Source organism: Bos mutus, chromosome X, assembly GCF_027580195.1.
Source record: "Bos mutus isolate GX-2022 chromosome X, NWIPB_WYAK_1.1, whole genome shotgun sequence".
Taxonomy (NCBI): Eukaryota; Metazoa; Chordata; class Mammalia; order Artiodactyla; family Bovidae; genus Bos; species Bos mutus.
The window spans coordinates 68,757,880-68,774,942 of NC_091646.1; the positions used below are offsets into that span (position 1 = coordinate 68,757,880).

The 17,063-nt window shown below is 45.7% G+C and overlaps 1 protein-coding gene across 1 annotated transcript in view; it reads left to right on the forward strand.

Moving 5' to 3' along the window:
- Positions 1–460: 460 nt before the first annotated feature.
- The window catches only part of LOC102274793 (NHS-like protein 2), a 200,712-nt gene continuing 184,109 nt past the window's right edge, over positions 461–17,063 (forward strand). Inside the window, exon 1 of the mRNA XM_070365915.1 lies at positions 461–617. Within this exon, the coding sequence (XP_070222016.1) occupies positions 527–617 (91 nt within the window). The 5' untranslated portion in view covers positions 461–526. The remainder of the gene's footprint in view (positions 618–17,063) is intronic.

Sequence of the window (17,063 nt, forward strand, 5' to 3'; positions counted from 1 at the left end):
CATCTCACAGGCAGCAGTCAGGCCTGACTGGCTCTGTCTTCCCAAAACAGGCCACCAAAGAACAATGGTGTGTGCCCTTAGTATTCTGATTTTGACAGTCAGTTGCAGGGGGAGATGTTATTCCATTGAAAGTGACTGTCTTCACATAACCCAGCACAAGTGGGACCCATTTACAATCTAGAAAGGACCAAGCACAGCATGCCCATTGGCAACCAGCTGGGCATACATACACAGGGAGCATTGGTTGCAGGCACAAAGTATGAATTTAGCTTAGGTTGGCTGGCAGGACCCCTTACAGGACAAAGTGCTGAATGCGGAGTGTGTGCTAGCAAGCCAGGCTCTCAATCTCCGCCTGGCTCTCAGTGGCCTGGTCTACACTGAGACTCCACAGAGAAGCACAGAGTGGGCAAAGAAGGTCAGGGACGGCATTCTCACCACTGGGCTTGTTTGCTTTAGCTGGTCCCAAGGGCCACATGAGCTGAAAACCTACCTGGCCAAAGGCTGACAAGGCTCGGCTTACCTGGAGATGCCAGACCAACACAGCGGCTGCTGGGAGGCACTCGCCCAACCTGGACAGCAGCTGAGCCCCATACATTTGGGCAGCATCTGGGTGAAAGGTACTGGGAGCTGGGCAAGGGGCTGGTGTGGGTATATATGTGTCCATTGCTGGGCACAGTCACTGAGTAAAAATGGAATTTCTGATGGCCCGTGGTGCCAAATGGCTGCAGTGACTTGGGGGTATGTATAGCCCCACTGCCCGCAAACTCAATGTGGACGGTCTAAAGGGGCTATTCAGTTAGGGGGCACACATGGTGGAACCACCCTGCATGTAGTAGTTATAGGCATCTGGGATGAGGACAGGGGTGATGAGGGAGGCAGAGGAGAGAAGACAAAGTGTTTCTGACTAAGCTGCTTCATGTGTCTGGGACAACCCTAGGGAGCTTCCTGGGATGAAGAGGATTGACTGTGGTTTTGCTTCCCTGTTTCTGCTCTTTCCTGCTTGGCAGCTTCTGAACTCAGGGAGGTGAATCCCTAGTACTGTTTTTCAAAGGCAAATAAAATAGAGTAAGTAAACTTTCCAAAGAAACTTCTTTTAAAATTTATTTTATTGACATATAGTTGATATACAATGTTGTGTTACTTTCTAATGTACAGCAATGTGATTCAGTTACACATATATATCTGTTCTTTTTCTTATTCTTTTCCATTATGATTTATCGCAGGATATTGAATATAATTCCCTGTGCTATATAGTAAGACCTTGTTTATCCATTCTATATATAATAGTTTGCATCTGCTACCAAAGAAACTTTATGGAACACATTTCAAAGTCCTAGAGAAACAGTTTTAAATTATTTTTTAGTGTTGGTTTCTTTTGCATGACTGCACCCAATTCACATCAGGAAGGCACTGGATGAGACAGATAAGACTGTCTCATGTGCAGAGGGGTGGGAAGGTGTGGGAACACCTTCTTGGGGAAGTGTAAGATTGCACAGCCATTGAAGGGCTGGAGAGGCTGCTGGCTGGGGATTGGCTGCAGCCAGGACCAAAGACCATGCACACAGGGGGATGTGATGTGGCAGGTGGTATGACTGTGGCTGTACGGTGTGTTACATACGTGTTTCTGACATGACTGGGAAACCTAGCTGTAGCTGTTGTGTGTGGATTTGTAGCTTGCAGGTTGAAACCAGCAAACATAGGGAAGGACGGAGAGCCCCAGTGTCAGCCAAATGTTCTCACCCGAATTTTCACACAGTCCCCGTGCCCTGTGTCTGACAGCACAGTTGTGGCATTGTTGGCACACCTAGCTACCCCAGGTGCCCTAGAAAGCCAGCTCTCTCTGGCTAGAAGGTAAAAAGGATAAGGCAGGGCTCCAGAACCATACCCGTGCCTCGTCTTCAGCCAGGGGCCTTGTCATCATCACACAGTGAGGCTTCTTGCTGAAATGCAATCTCCTTCTGAGATGGGAGCCACTGAAGGGACTCTGTGGTTGTTGTTCTCTATCTTTTGAGTACAAGGGGTCAGGGCAGCCAAGCCCTGGCCTGGGCTCTGCAGCGGCTTCCTGTACAATGCCCAAGCCCTGCATCCTCTCCTACCATTATGACAAGAGTTCTCACACACTTAGGAGGATTTGAGGTGGAGACAATGGTCCTGTAGTTGGTGAGCATTTGAGTCTTCACCCCCATGGCTGCTAACTGACCGGTCAAGCCTGGCATGGTCGTGTGGCTTCCATGTTGTGGGGGGTTAGTCTGAATGAGCCAAATTTGTCCTCTCCTTAGTGGTAGGAATTTTTGCCAGTGAGCACGCACTGGGGACCCCTGAGCAGGGAAGGCAGACTCGTCTGCATGCAGAGCCATACTCCCCACACCACCCTTGGCAGGTAACAGAGCTGAGAGTTGTGGTGTGACCAAGCATAATGCATGTCTCCTCACATGGTCAAATAAAAAGACCAGACTATAAGTATCTTCAAGCCATATTAGGCCTCCTGGCTGCCAGCTTGTGACCAATGTGAGAAGTAAAATTTACTTGTGCATCACTAATACTTTTGGCCTGGCAAAATCTTTCCTTATCTTCCAAACCTGGCTTAACTAGCATGTCTGTGACACTTTCTCTGACTTCCCTCCTTTGGCCAAATGAATTCTTCTCTCTCTGATCCCTTAGAATCTCTATTGTAGCATATCAAACCATTAATTCATTAACTCATTCATTCAATGGCTATCCTGGGGTTACAGAGATGAATAAATAAATAATCCCTGCCATTGAGGAGCAACTAGTCCAGTTAAGAGACAGACGGGAGAGCAAACAGCAACTGTCAAATGTGTAAAGGCTCAGAGCTGCGTGAATGAGGTTCCCTCTGTGTGTGTAAAATCTGAGAAAGGCAGGCTTCAGGTGAGAGGAGGTAGCTTGGCCAGTTCCTGGTGGGAAATCAAGTAAAGCAAGCTGAGGTGGGGGCAGGCCTTTCTTAGCCCAGGGTAGCCCCTGAGCAGACCCTTGGCATTATGGCTCTGGAAGGCCTGCTCAGGCCCTGGTAAGTAGCTCTGTGACAGGTATGTAAGGAGTAGGGGGACTGGGAGTGGCAGGAATAAGGTGGATCATTTAGGGCCTCCTGGGCTGTGCTGCAGATCTTGGCCTTTACTCCAGAGGTGGTGGGGAACCAGGTAAGGGCTTGGAGCAGGGGCGTGACCGATCTGACTTTGGCTTTGGAAGGCCCCCCACTGGAGCCTGATGGGGTGGGGATGGGGAAAGAGATTGAAGACAGGGAGGCCAGCCGGGGAGCTGCATCCCCAGTGCCTGGGCTTGCTCGCTTCATGCTTGCTGAACTACAGAGTGCACGAGTGAGGGAAGCAGGGAGGATGCGCAGCTCCTGGGCTGGCTTTCACAGGCATCCACGTGGGTGTCTTACAGGCATCTGAAGCTTATCACGTTCAAAGCCAAATTCCAGACTGTTCCCCACAAACCTGCTGCTCCTACAATTTTGCCCATCTCAACTACAGCATCCCCAACTTTCCAATTGCTCAGGATGCAAACCCCAAAGTTGTTATTGACTTCTCTCTCTCTCTCTCCGTTCCCATCTCTGCTCTTTTAGCGTATCATGTTACTTCCATCTTCATAGTATCCAGAATTGAATCACTTGTTACCACTGTGTGCCACCATCATCTGTCACCTAGATATTAGCACAGCCTCCTACTAGGTCTCCTGGTAGATAAAGTTATTGGATCCTCTACATCAACTCTTGACACAGCAGTCAGTGTGATCCTGATGAAACATGTCAGGTCATGTCTCGCCTCGGCTCAAAACTCTCTAATGGGTCTCTACTTCAGACTAAAAGCCAAAGTCCTTACAATGACCCACAAGGCCCTGCGTGATCTGTCCCCCCATGAGCTGTCTGATCTCATGTCTTACCACCATCCCCCCCCCCACCCCTACTCACTCTGCTCTAGCCACACCGGCCTCCTTACTATGCCCCCACAGCTTCAAGATCTTGGCATTTGCTGTTCTCTTTGCCTGGAATTCTTTTCCTCCAGATATCTGTGGGGTGTACTCCCTCACTTCATTCAAATCTCTGTTCACATGTCACCCTCTGAATAAATTATTTGATCATCCTCTTATAAAAAAGAATCCTCAACTCTGCTGGCCCCCTGAGTCCCTTTATTGTTTAATTTTCCCCCAAATCAGACATCACCTTCTAATTTAGGTGCCTGGCGCATAGCAGGCAATCAAATGAGGACTTACTGAATAAACAAGTAAACTGAGGGGATCAGTGAGGTTGCCCTGGGCCATCTTTGGATCATGTGACCTGGGATTCACAGGAGCAGGTTGTGTAGGGGAAGCAGAGAACACACTGGTCCATAGAAATTCACAGGTCTTGCCAAGGACCTTGGGCAAGACCCTTCTGCTCCATGATCCTTAGTTTGCTCTTTGATAAAGTGAGGGATCTGGTATGATGATCTCTAAGGAAGTAAAGCGAGGGCCTGGCCAGCTGGGTTTGTGACTTAGGCCCCTTGGACATGAGGGCAGAGGTCCTCACCCTAGCCATTCTCTTTTTCTTTCTTGATCTCTTCCAATGTGCCCTTTTATTTTCAATCAACATCTATAAAGAAACCATGGTAAAGCTGGTCACATAATGATAGGGGAGAGGTGACTGCACATCAGCCACATTCAGTCAAGACAGCAGTACCCCATGAAGGGTACCTGGCTCTGACCTAAAGGCCTGGTGCAGGGGAGAAGTCTGGCAGAGACCAGTAGTGGGGAGGATGTCCTACTCCACTTTCCAGAGCAAAAGCTTCTATCACACCTACCACTCAGGTGGACCCATCACTGGAGCAATGGCATCTCCTCTCCTAGACTAAATAAATTCTTCCACCTAGTCTAGTTGGGGCCTAGTATTTTGCAAACATTTCTTAAAATTTTAATCCTTGCAATAACAATATGAAGCAGACATTCTTCGACCCGTTTTTCAGAAGAGTACACTGAGTCTTGGAGGGATTAAGAATTTGCCCAAGCTCCCAAGGAACCTCTCATCCCTCTACAGGAATCACTTGGAAATCTGCTGACCAAGGTCTAGGAGGCTCATCTGTGTAGCTGGAGCTGTGGGAGAAGCAGGAGGGAGGGTGCTTCATTTTTCCTTCTGCTCCTTCTAGGACACAGGTGGAGCCCAAGGAGTGGAAAGCAGGCCAGCCCAGATGGAAGTCATCACTCTCCCGCTGGCTTCCTGAAGGCTGGGGAGAAGAGAGTCACCATCCTTGCCTAGCCCTGCCAGGAATCTGGGTGTCCTGAGAGTATGAGACCAGTGAGCTGTGGGGACGATGTGTGTGGGGTACTCCATGTGATAAACTATTTTCCTTTCTCATTCCAAAGATCAGAGAGCACTTGGTGAGCAGTTCTTTGTTCCAATGGAAACAGAAAACCAGAAAAGCCCAGTGGGGGTTAGCCAAACTTTCCTTTGTCCTCTTGGGCTGGGAGGATGAATGGGAGGACCATGCAAGGGGGTGGGGCAAGGCTCCCATAAGGGCAACAAATCTGTAGAAGGGGATCCAGGACGGAACTCTAGCCAAAAAAAAAAAAAAAAGATCCATAAAGAGCTAAGTACACACTAGTGAGGAGGCCTTGCAGGCTCCTTCATGCAGTCTCACTCCATGTGCTTTGGCTAAGTCAGACAGCCCCCGGCAAGAGGCCGGGACTCCAGAGACACAGCTAGTGCTTTCCTGGCCTAAGGAGTACCGAAGGCACCTCCATAACCACTCTTCTGCATGAATCCTCTGACCTCCCTGGCCGGGTCTGCTTCCTACCCCTTCCCCACACCATGCTCCCACCAAGAATAATAAGGACTCAAATTTGTCAAGGTCATTCAAAGTTTGCCGAGCACTTCCCCATATAATAGCTCCTCAGGAGGCAGGGGAGCCTACTGGTTAAGAACACAGGCTCTGGGCCCAGACTGCCTGACTCTGCTGTGTGATCTAGCCTTGTACCTAGGTTTCCTCATCTGCAAAATGGAAATGATCACAAGGTCTACACCTTAAGGTTGTTTTCAGATTAAATGAGCTAATGTTTAAGCTCCCTAAAAGCAAAGATCGTTTTGTCTTTTATTCACTACTCTATCCCTAATGCCTAAACAGTGTGTGGTACCTGGTAGAGACATGGCAAATATTTATTGAATATATATGAAGTGCTTGGAATGGGAACTGGCACTTAGTAAGCACAGCAAATATTAGTTGTGGTTATCTTTCACACTCTCACAACAGTTACAAGAGGAGCACTCAATTTCATGCATGTCAGTTTCCTTCCTCCATAAAGTTCAAATTCAGAGTCAAGGCGCTGTTGACTGGGAAAAAAAGAAAGGCACAACCTAAAAGTTGAGGGTTATGTTTTGTTCGGCAGACATTCTGAGGACTTCAAGCCCAGACACAGCATCTCAGATGACACTGAGAAACTGTTCCTAAGAGGCAAGTGGGGGAGCCAGGATATATAGGAGTTTTTGCAACAAAAGACCGGGTAGTTGGAACATCAAAAGATTACTGTTAATAAAAGAAAACCAGATATCTCAAGTTAAGGAATTTGGTGCTTTTCTATGTATGGGAAGATGCAAGAGTCTGGACTCACTGAAATCGTACCTTTGATATGCTCCTCAACTATCTGGGGCCAGTATCCTGTGCTTTTTCATCTTGAGTCTCCCCAGGGTGCACTGCCAGGGGTGGCTGCTGCAGTTGACTGCTACCTGGCAGGCATTCTGTTTCTATCCTGAGTTCCCTTAGGGCTGTGTTATAGCTGTCAGGGCAGCTGTAATGTGGTGGCAAGATGGCTGCAACATCTTTTGTTTACTGATATGGCAGGCAACGTTTTAGTTCATAGCACCAAAGACAGGCAACAGATTTAAAATTGACAGAGAGAGTTTGGGCCACAGAGGATTAGGAATGCAGCCCTCAAATCTGAATAATAGCATCCAGCCACACATTCATTTGTTCACTTGTCCATTCCGTAGATATTTCTTGAATACCCCCATGGTCCATGCCCTGAGCTATGAGCTGGGGATATACTGATGACAAGATAGACAAGGATTCTATGTTTGAGGAGCTGAGATTCTGGTAGCAGGAGACAGGCAAAAGAAAGAAAAGACAAATAATTTCAGATAGTAATAAATGCTATGAAGAAAATTAAGCAGTATAATGATGTAGAGAGTGGCTGAGGTATATCTCTAAGGGGGTTGAGAAAGGGACATAGGAGCTTTCCTGGGAATTCTTGGCCTCAGGTCAAAGGCTCTTGCCTTGTGTTGGTCAGCACTACCTCATCCTGAGAGTATTTATATGCCATCTGCCCAAGGCAGGAGTCAGTTGCTAAGTGTAGCTCTCAGGGGTCTGTATATGTGGTTTTAGGTGTGAGGGGCTGGAAAGAGGGTGCTGTGAACATATGGTACCTGCATAAAAAGGTTCTAGCATTAGTAATCCTCTGGCAAAAGCTGTTGGCTGAATAGGGAAATGGTGGTAGAAGCCTGAGAGCGTCCTCTGAGGTCCTTCTTGCACTCCCAGGGAGGAGGTGTCTGGCCAGTGCCCTCACGTTCGTGCTCCTTCGTGGTGCCACCTTCATGTGTGCACACACCACCTCGACTTCAAGACAGCCCAGGCACTGTCTCCACCATTACAACCCTTGTCACACTTGAGAGCCCTTATTCATTACATGTTTAGGCATCTCCAGAGCCTGGTACAGAATTGATGCCTAATAAATACTTATAGAATGAAAGAATAGATGTTGACTGCTTTCTTTCTGCTCCCTTAACTGACTGGCTCATTCTCACTGACGTATCAAGACTCAGCTCACACGATCATCTTATTTCCTTGCATATCACCCGCAGAGCTCTTGCTCATCCTTTAATTCTTCTGTGAAGCTTTCCTTGACCTCCACAGGCAGGGTTGGCCCCTCCCACCTCTGACCACTCCAGCACATTCTATTTCACCTGCATCATTGCCCTGATTGCTCTAGGGGTACTATTTGCTACTGCTCAGTCATGTCCCCTAACCTGAACTTTTCTCAGTGGCAAGGAGTGCGTGTTTCCGTTATCTCCACATCCCCAGCAGTAGCCCCTAGAGGGCGCTCAGTAAATATTAGTGAAATTGGTGGAAAAAACATGAATTGTCAGTTTTGCTTTGCGCTTCCTAGGTAGTGGTGTGCTGGAGCTGGCTTGGGCTTCTTGTGGCTCATGAAAGCTGATTGTTCAATATTTAGGAATTCCATGAAACAACTGTTAAACACAGCCATCGTTAAAAAGTAAATTATAAGAGAAAACAAAAAATAAGCCAAGATTGAGGGACATTCTACCAAATAAATGACCAACTAAATGCAATATGGGATCCTGGATTGGATCCTAGAACAGAGAAAGGACTTTTGTGGAAAAATTGGTTAAATCCAAATAAGCTTTATACTTTAGTCAATAATATTGTAGCAAGGTTAATTTTTCAGTTTTGATACACATTTTTATAATTATATAAGATGTCAACATAAGGGAAAATTGTGTGAAGGATACAGGGGAGTTCTCTGCACTGCTTTTGCAACTCTTCTGTGAGTCTAAAATTATCTCAAAATTAAAAATTAACTGTTGAACAAAAATATTAAATTATATAAACCTTCAGTTAAATAAATTATGTTAAAAATAATAAATACTTAAAATTCACCAGCTCTTAGTTATTTTACTATGATCTGTGCTCTTGAGCACATCTACTGCATCTGAATGGTGTACTACCGAGCATCCTTTCCCACTCTGAGTTTGGTGATGTCACATAGGTTGCTTGAAATAGGCCATAATGGGAGTATTTATAACATGAAAATCTGAGAATGCTACAAATGAGGGTTTAGATTTTTGTTTTGTTCACTGTACTCTAGCCTTGAGAAAGTGATGGAGAAAATGTACATTAAACTTAAAAAAAAAGAAAGGGAAAAAAAAAGAGTGTTATGTTTATAGCCCTAATATCCTCATCTCATCCTCAGAAATGATGTCCATCTTCATAACACCAAAAAAATGGAAAAAATATGCTTGCAGTACATGGAAACTATTACCTGATTCAGAAAGGAGTTGTTTGAATCACTGATTAATCTGTCAAGTTGTAACACTTCTTCATGGTTTAACTTTCTTCTTACTCATTAACATAAAGGAAAATATCAACCATCATTCAAGTAGAAATTACACTCTTCTTTTGCAGCTGTAAGATGGCTATGGATATGAGAGTTCAGCAAAATTAATGAATGCATTATAAAAAATTTAACTGGTTATATGGAATTTGCAATAGAGTATTACTTCATTGTTATTCATAAATTGTGCATTTCACTTCTTACATAAGAAGTAAATTTACATATATATGTATATACATGTGCATTTTTTTTACAAGCCAATGCTTAAACATTTACCAAAACACCACTTGTCCTAAGTATCAAATGCATCATTGGAAAGAGAAGAACATTGCCAGGTACCTTCTCTGTGCCAAGCTGTACTATCTTTTTTATGTTCATGATCTTAGTTGCCCTTCACCTCAACTCTGTGAAGTGTAAGTATTATGGACATCATTTGTGAGGATGAGATGAGGATATTAGGGCTCAGAGAAGTTAACTGATTGGACCAAGGTCAAGTAATTGCTATATAGTGGAGTCAGGATTAAACCCTACATCTGAATTCAGAGCTAGTTGTAATAGTTTCCTATTGCTGCTATAACAAATTACCACAAATTTACTTAAAGCAACAGAAATGTATTATCTTAGTTCTGGAAGTTAGATGTCAAAAACAGGTCTCACTGGACTAAAATGAAGGTGTTAGCAAAGCTGCATTCCCTCTGGAGCTTCTAGGGGAGGATCTGTTTACTTGCCTTTTCTAGCTTCTAGACACTACCTGCATTCCTTGGTCTTTATCCCCTTCTTCCCTCTTTGAAACCAGTATCTCTCTGACCCCCACTTCTGCTGTCACATCTCCTTCTCTAACTCTGTCTCTCTTGCCCCTCTCTTTCACTTTATAAGGACCTTTGTGATACATTATGCCCAGCTACTACGTGTGAAAGAGTCTCTCCGTCTTGAGGTCAGATGATTAGCAACCTTAACTCTGTCTGCAAACCTTATTTCTGAACTTTGCTCTTTAACCTAACATATTCATCGGTTCCAATGACTTAGGGCATGAACATATTTTTTTTTGGGGGGGGGCACAATTTTGCCTACCGCCCTTGTGCTTTTTCCATGATGCTTAACTACCTTGCCTCTTGTTTTAGTGGTTACATAATCTGATACGAGGCCAATAGTATTTTCCTTGACACCTGCATACCACACGTTCTTATGCCCTCCACTTTGGGGTAAAATGCCTTCATTCCTTCAGATAAGTTCCCAGCTGCCAGAGAGCCCTGTGGGAGAATGGTTTCTAATCCTTTAGCTTTTAATATTGGACATATATTTTACCTTGGCTCTTACTAAAGTGTTTTTTAAATAGTTTCCAGGATTTTGTGGATTGCTGGCTTTTTCAAAGCTCCATGCATTTTTTTTCCCTTTCCCCAGTGTTTGTATGGGACCAGAGCCCCCTTCCCCGTATGGTAGGTCTCAGTGTACTGTGGTTTATCCAGTCTCACCTTCTGGACCTGTTTCTGGTCACCAGACAGGATCCTGCATTACTTATTTGCACTTCTCATACATTTTTACACTGCTATATTCTAGAAAAGGCCCTGGACTTAACTAAAGTGGCTTTTCCCATGCCTGCTGATGAGGCATCTGTCTGTCTGTGTTTAATATTACTCTCTGACTGGCTTTTCAGAATCAGACTCTCTAAGTAGTAGTTCCCTTCTTCCTTTGTTTCCTCCACTCTGAGATTCCTGATTCTGGTGGTCATGAGAACCTCCTCCACTGAGACTAACCAGAGACCAAAGGTTGCCCTTCCCCCCAAGAATCCTTCATAACAACCAGACACACCTCTTCACTGCCTCAGTCCTGACTACAACCTTCTTGGTTCACCTGTCTATCCTTTCCAAAAGCTTTGTGCTCTTCCCTTCTGCCTATCAGATTCACACTCACACTTTGGAGCCCGGTCTGAATCTGACCACTTTGAGGAAAACTTTCCAGGTCATACCAGCCCAAGGAGCTCACATCCTTGTCTGAGCACTTCCAGAACTTACTGTCAGTAAGTATGGACAGGTTGCAAACTGGTGGCTGATGGGCTGAATATGTTTGCTTTGGTCTCTATGTGGTTTGTTTCTTTTCTAAATTATTTGCTAACAAGTCACAATTACTAATCCTTCCATTCAATCTAGATTTCTGTCTTCCTTTAGAAACGGAGAAATCTAGTAATACTAGCCCTGCATTCCCACAGGGTGGTAGTTAACTGGATTGGGATGGCAACTTTCCTGTTAGATGGACCTCTTGCTCTCCACTTTGTCACAGTCCCCACCACTTACGATGATGATATTACTCCAGCCTCCTTTACTTATTTATAGTACTTGCCTGGCTCTTAAAGGTATATGGAAATTCTGAAATATTCCACACTTATCTAAACGTCCAACTATATTATAGTCTCTTGAAGGAAAGAAACTTTATTTTGAATTTTTTTGTGTCTCACATGCAGCTCTGTACATAGTAGATGCCCAATAAGTATTGGGAAAATAAAGAATTTCCTGAATCATCCTCTAGATGAGTCTATAATGTGTAAAAATTTAATTTTACTAAAAGGTAAAACTTTATAAATGTACTTCTGTTGAGCAAGTACCATATATCTGATACATAATTGATGCCTCTGAACAACAGAGAAGGTAACCGAGGCTCAGAAGGCCTCTATACAGTAGGGCTGGGGCTGGAGATCTGGTAGTTTCTGGGGTAATGGTAAATGCCTATTCTTGATGAGGAAGCTTTCCTGAATGTCAGTGCTGGAAGCAGAGAGGAACTGCCCTCTGGGACTTTCTGGTAATGTCTGTCCACAAACTCTCAGAATTGTGGACAAAGCTTTGGATAGAGTCAAGCATTTATTCATTTTCCCTTCTGTGCCGGGCATTTATGAAGTAACTCTGCACTTATTCTTTGGACTATCAGGAATTCTGAGCATCCTGGGTAGCCCAGGATGATGACTGAAAAGATGAGGGAAATACAGCTAGATTGAATCTAAATGTTGATGGGATTTGGAGCCCATTTGGTGAGTCACATTCAATTGAGAGATGTGTCTGGTGGTTTCCTTGCCCATATGTGCACAGAGATTATGCTATATTCCCTCATGCTGTTATTGGTGGTACTGACGTGTGGTGTGGGATGGGAAAACATGCAGAAATAATACATGTTTCATTGCGCAGCAGCAAACAGAAAGGAATGTGAGAATACTGTAGACTCCCACTGGGGCAGAAATCTGGTGTCATGTGTTGCTGAACAGCTGCAGGAAAATTTGTCTGGACCCTTGGAGGCAGAGAGGTGGGTTCACCAGACGTTGGTTCTGAGTAACTTTTGAGAGCAAAGAGGTTGTACAAGAAACAGACATGGCACATCTAGAAGCTTGACCTTGGAGCCTTCATCTGCTTTCTTTGCCACCCCATCCCCCTCCTGCTACCACCAGTTCCAGCTGTGGCAAGGAGACAAGGGGAGCAGAAGGCCTCAGCCCCAGGGTACCAGGTTCCTGTGGGCCTGATGTGCTCACGGGTCCTGCTTAGGGCCACCAGAATGCTCAGGGCAGCTGCGTGGGCTGTAGCTCTGGGACAGAGGGAGCCCCCTGGGCCTATCCTAAAGGAAACAAGAGAGAATAGGGGTGTGGTGGGAGAGGCAAGGCAAAGGACCCATATAGGGGCTTTTATCTTTCAGATTCTGTAGGAATTTATAAGACTATAAGAAACATAGAATCCATAACTTTGAACTCACCTAGAACCAGGTTCAAGCCCTCCTCTATTCCTACAAGGGTGGCCTTAAGCAGGTGATTAATCTCTCCAAACCCAGTTTACTTCTCTCTATATAGTGTGAAGAGTCATGAGGTGATGTTTGTATGGGGCCTGGCCCATATTTCAAGAGATGGGAGCCGTAAGTTTTCTAATGATGCAGCTGAACAATAAGCTATCATATTGATTATTATTTATTGTGGGCTTACTGTGGGTCAGACACTATTCTAAACCATTTCAATCCATTCTTTCTTTAATCTTTCAAAGAAAGATAAAATCCATTCTTTCTTTAATCTTTCAAAGAAAGATAAAGAAATTGATTTACAGAGAGGAAGAGTGACTCATTGAAGCTCATCCAGCCAGTAAACGACAGAACCAGCACATACAGCATGCAGAGCAGTTCCAGAGCCCACACTTCCAACCAAACCACCTGCCATGCATTCATCCCACTTCACACGTGAGGAAACTTGAGGCTCAGGAGGCACTAACCTCTGAGGCAGAGTTTAGGGCTTTAGATGTCTGGCTCTGCTATTTCACGTGCTGTATATCCTTGGGCAAGTCACTTAACCTCTCTGAGCTTCAGTTTCCTGATTTGGAAAATGTCCAAGACCAAAGCTTCTGGCAGCCTGTACAGTGAGCAGTATCCTGTGGGAGAAGGTGGAGGGGATGAAGCTCAGAATCTTCCAAAGACAGAGAATAAGAAGAAATGGATGTGACTGACCACGAAGTGGAGGCATGTCTGAAATGGAAACTTGCTAGAGTGAACGTGCCTGGCTCACACAACCCATTTAGCAGAGAGCCTACATGGGCTGGGTCGGCAGGAATATGACCAGCTCAACCAGCACCCACACAGTGAGCTGCAGTTGCTACCTAGGGGGCAGGCAGTGACCGTGAACCCAGGCTGAGCACTACAGCACATTCCCTGGCTCCTGCTCGTTTCCAGAGTGGCAAGGAGCAGCCAAGCTTTGTTCCAGGAGTGGGGAGGAGAGTGAAGAAAAGGAACAGAGTGCTGCCTCTGCTTTGGAAGTTATAAATAAATCCATCTGGAAGTGTTTGGGGGCTGTGGGAGCCTAAGGCTGGCCCCTGCAATTCAGGCCATGTGGCACATATTTCCATTCACACCAGACCTCCCCCAACCCCGCCCCAGTCCCAGGAGACTGTCTGATTGGCTTTGTCTGTTTTGGCCCAAGCTGGGTAGGAACCTCTCAGGCCTCAACTCTGCTTCCAGCCCCTGCCCCAATCCTTCTCTCCTCCCAGGCCAGCTCCAGCAAGATCATGTGTGAGAAAGTACTTTGAAAAGTTCACAAGCTATTCGAGTGCTCCTTGAATGAATGAATGAATGAATTTCAATTCATCATTTAACTATCAGTACATTCCACTCACTAGGAAGGGACCCCATGGTAGTTATGGAAGGTGATGCATTATTGACTTTTAGCCTCTATCGCAGGATCATCTTTATCCTACCCAACTAAGAGACAGGGGCAAAGGCACTGCACAAGTCTTGTTCATTTTTCTTTCCCCAGCACCAAGGGCAATGCTCAGTAGAGAACAAAATAGAATCCTTGCCTTCAACCGAGCTCATGGTCACAGTGTTTCTCAATGAGAGTACTACTGGCCCTTGGGGTGCGACAATTCTTTGCAGTATGGGACACTCGTGTGCACTGCAGGATGTTCAACATCATGACTTCTGGATTACTCAGCACCCCAGAGTCATTGTGACAATTAGAAATGCCTCTATGCATTTTCAAATATTTCCAGGGGCTGGGAGGACCCACCCCTAGCTGAGGGCCACCCCTGAAAGACTTGAGAGGACATGAGGGGAAGGAAGGCCATCCCCAAGGTGTGAACGTGTTGAATCTTCCAAGTCCACATGGAATTGGTGGTTTATAATTAGGAAATAAAATTTGTCCCAGAAAGGTGTAAAATAATCCTTCAGTGGCTGAATTAGGCCCCAGAAGCCCATAAGGTGGCTGAGGTCCATGGTTCTCCCGGACTGGCCTAGGGCTGAGGTACAGACACCGCAATGACTGTTTTGAACATGCTGATGAGATGATATTTTGAGAATGTTCAAAAATAGCCACTATCTGATCCTAGATGTAGGTTTGAAGTCAACCACAAGATATATTTGGGATAAATCCACTTTGAAGTGGAAGTTCTGGTTGAGATCAGCATTTACTAAGATCATCAAAGGAGAAGGTATTGGGGAAGAGGTGAAGAGTGAATTCAGAACCAGAGGCCAAAGCTAGAAAAATAGGCCCTGGGGACATCACTGCCCCTTCATTTCCATTCCTAAGGTCAGCACCCTAGTTCAGGGCTTCCACTCATGCCAGGACCATTGTAGCAGGCTCCTAACTGGCCTCTGTTTTTCTTCTTGTCTCTCTGTTTTCCAGAATTATCTTCTTAAAACATGGCTTTCTTCGTGTCCCTTCTCAGCATTCACCAGGTCCAACCACCTCGGCCTTGTACCCTAACCCCCTGCAGTCCCGCTGCCCAGAAAGCTGGCTCTAGATTCTCCTTTATGACTTGTTGGTACTCATCTCCTAGACCTTAACTTCTGGCTACACAGAGCACTGACCAACCACACACTGACCTATCCTCAACGCCACCTCCTTCCCTGAAATACCCTTTGAACCTCTCTCCATTTTGAAAAGTAAATTCACGCTTCAAGGCCAAGTTCAAGTCTCCCCTCTTTTGTAAAGCTTTTCTTGACCCCTCAGAGGCAAAGAGACACTTTTGCATCTCTGTACTCCCCTCTCTGTCTCTTGATATACACCATGGGGCTTCTGTCTCTCCCACTAGACTGCGAGTTCCTTAGGGCAGCAGCCATGTTTTGCTTTGTCATCCCATTACCCAGCCTAGTGTGAAGGGATGGGAAAGTGGGCTTTGGGATGAGCTGATAGGACAGTGCAAAGAGAAAATATGATGGTTGCCCCCAAGCCTGACCATGGGTCCAGTTGAGCCACTTTTTTTTTCATTTCAGAATAGAGAAAAAAATTTTTTGGTACTAAGGCTGCCTTACTCCACATAGGACTGTCTCTCTCTCTCTCTCTTTTAAATTTATATAGATGTAGTTAAGATAGTGGAGTAGAAGGATGTGCACTCATCTTCTCCTGTGAGAACTCCAAAATTGCAACTAGCTGCTGAACAACCATCAACAGGAGAATGTTGGATCCCACCATAAAAAGATACTCTGTGTCCAAGGGCAAAGGAGAAGCCTCAACAAGACATAAGGAGGGACAAAACTGTGTTTAGAATCCAACCTCATACCCTCCAGAGACGCTCAGAGGGTGCAAACAAAACCTTGTGTGCACCAGGACCCAGGGACCCCACAAGAGACTGAGACAGATCTGTCTTTGAGTGTTTGAGTGTCTCCTGCAGAGGCACGGGTCAGCAGTGTCCTGCCACAGGGACAGGGGCTCTGGCTGAAGCAGACCTGGGAGGTGTGGTGTGTGGCATAAGTCTTCTTGGAGGAGGTTGCCATTAGCCCCACCATAGACCTGCCAAGCAGATTCCCCACAAACTGCAGAACAATTATACCAAAGAAGTTCTCACACTGTTGCAAAACTACTAGGGCCCACAACAGATTTCCCAACCTGGGGATCTAGCAAAGGGACTGAGAACTCACAGGGAATTTGACTTTGAAGGCCAGTGGGGAATTTGATTATGGAACTTCCACAGGACTGGGGAAACAGACTCTTAGAGGGCACAAACAAAACCTTGTGTGCACTAGGAGCCAGGAGAAAGGAGCAGTGTCCCCACGAGACACTAAGCCAGACTTGCTTGTGAGTGTCCAGGAGTCTCCAGCGGAGGTGTGGGTTGACAGTGGCTAGCCGCAGGATCGGGGCACTGAATACAACAGTACTGGGAGCCACAGCATGCTGGCATAAGTCCTTTTGAAGGAGGTCACCATTACCGCCACTGCACCTGCCATAGTTTAGCCTCAGGCCAAAGTACTGGGAGGGAACACAGCCCCTCCCATCAGCAGAAAATTGGATTACTGAGCATGGCCCCACCCATCAGAGCAAGACCCAGATCCCCCTCAGTCAGTCTCTCCCATCAGGAAGCTTCCACAAGCCTCTTATCCTTATCCATCAGAGAGAAGACAGAATGAAAACCACAATCACAGAAAACTAACCAAACTGATCACATGGATCACAGACATGTCTAACTCAATGAAACTATGAGCTATGCTGTGTAGGGCCA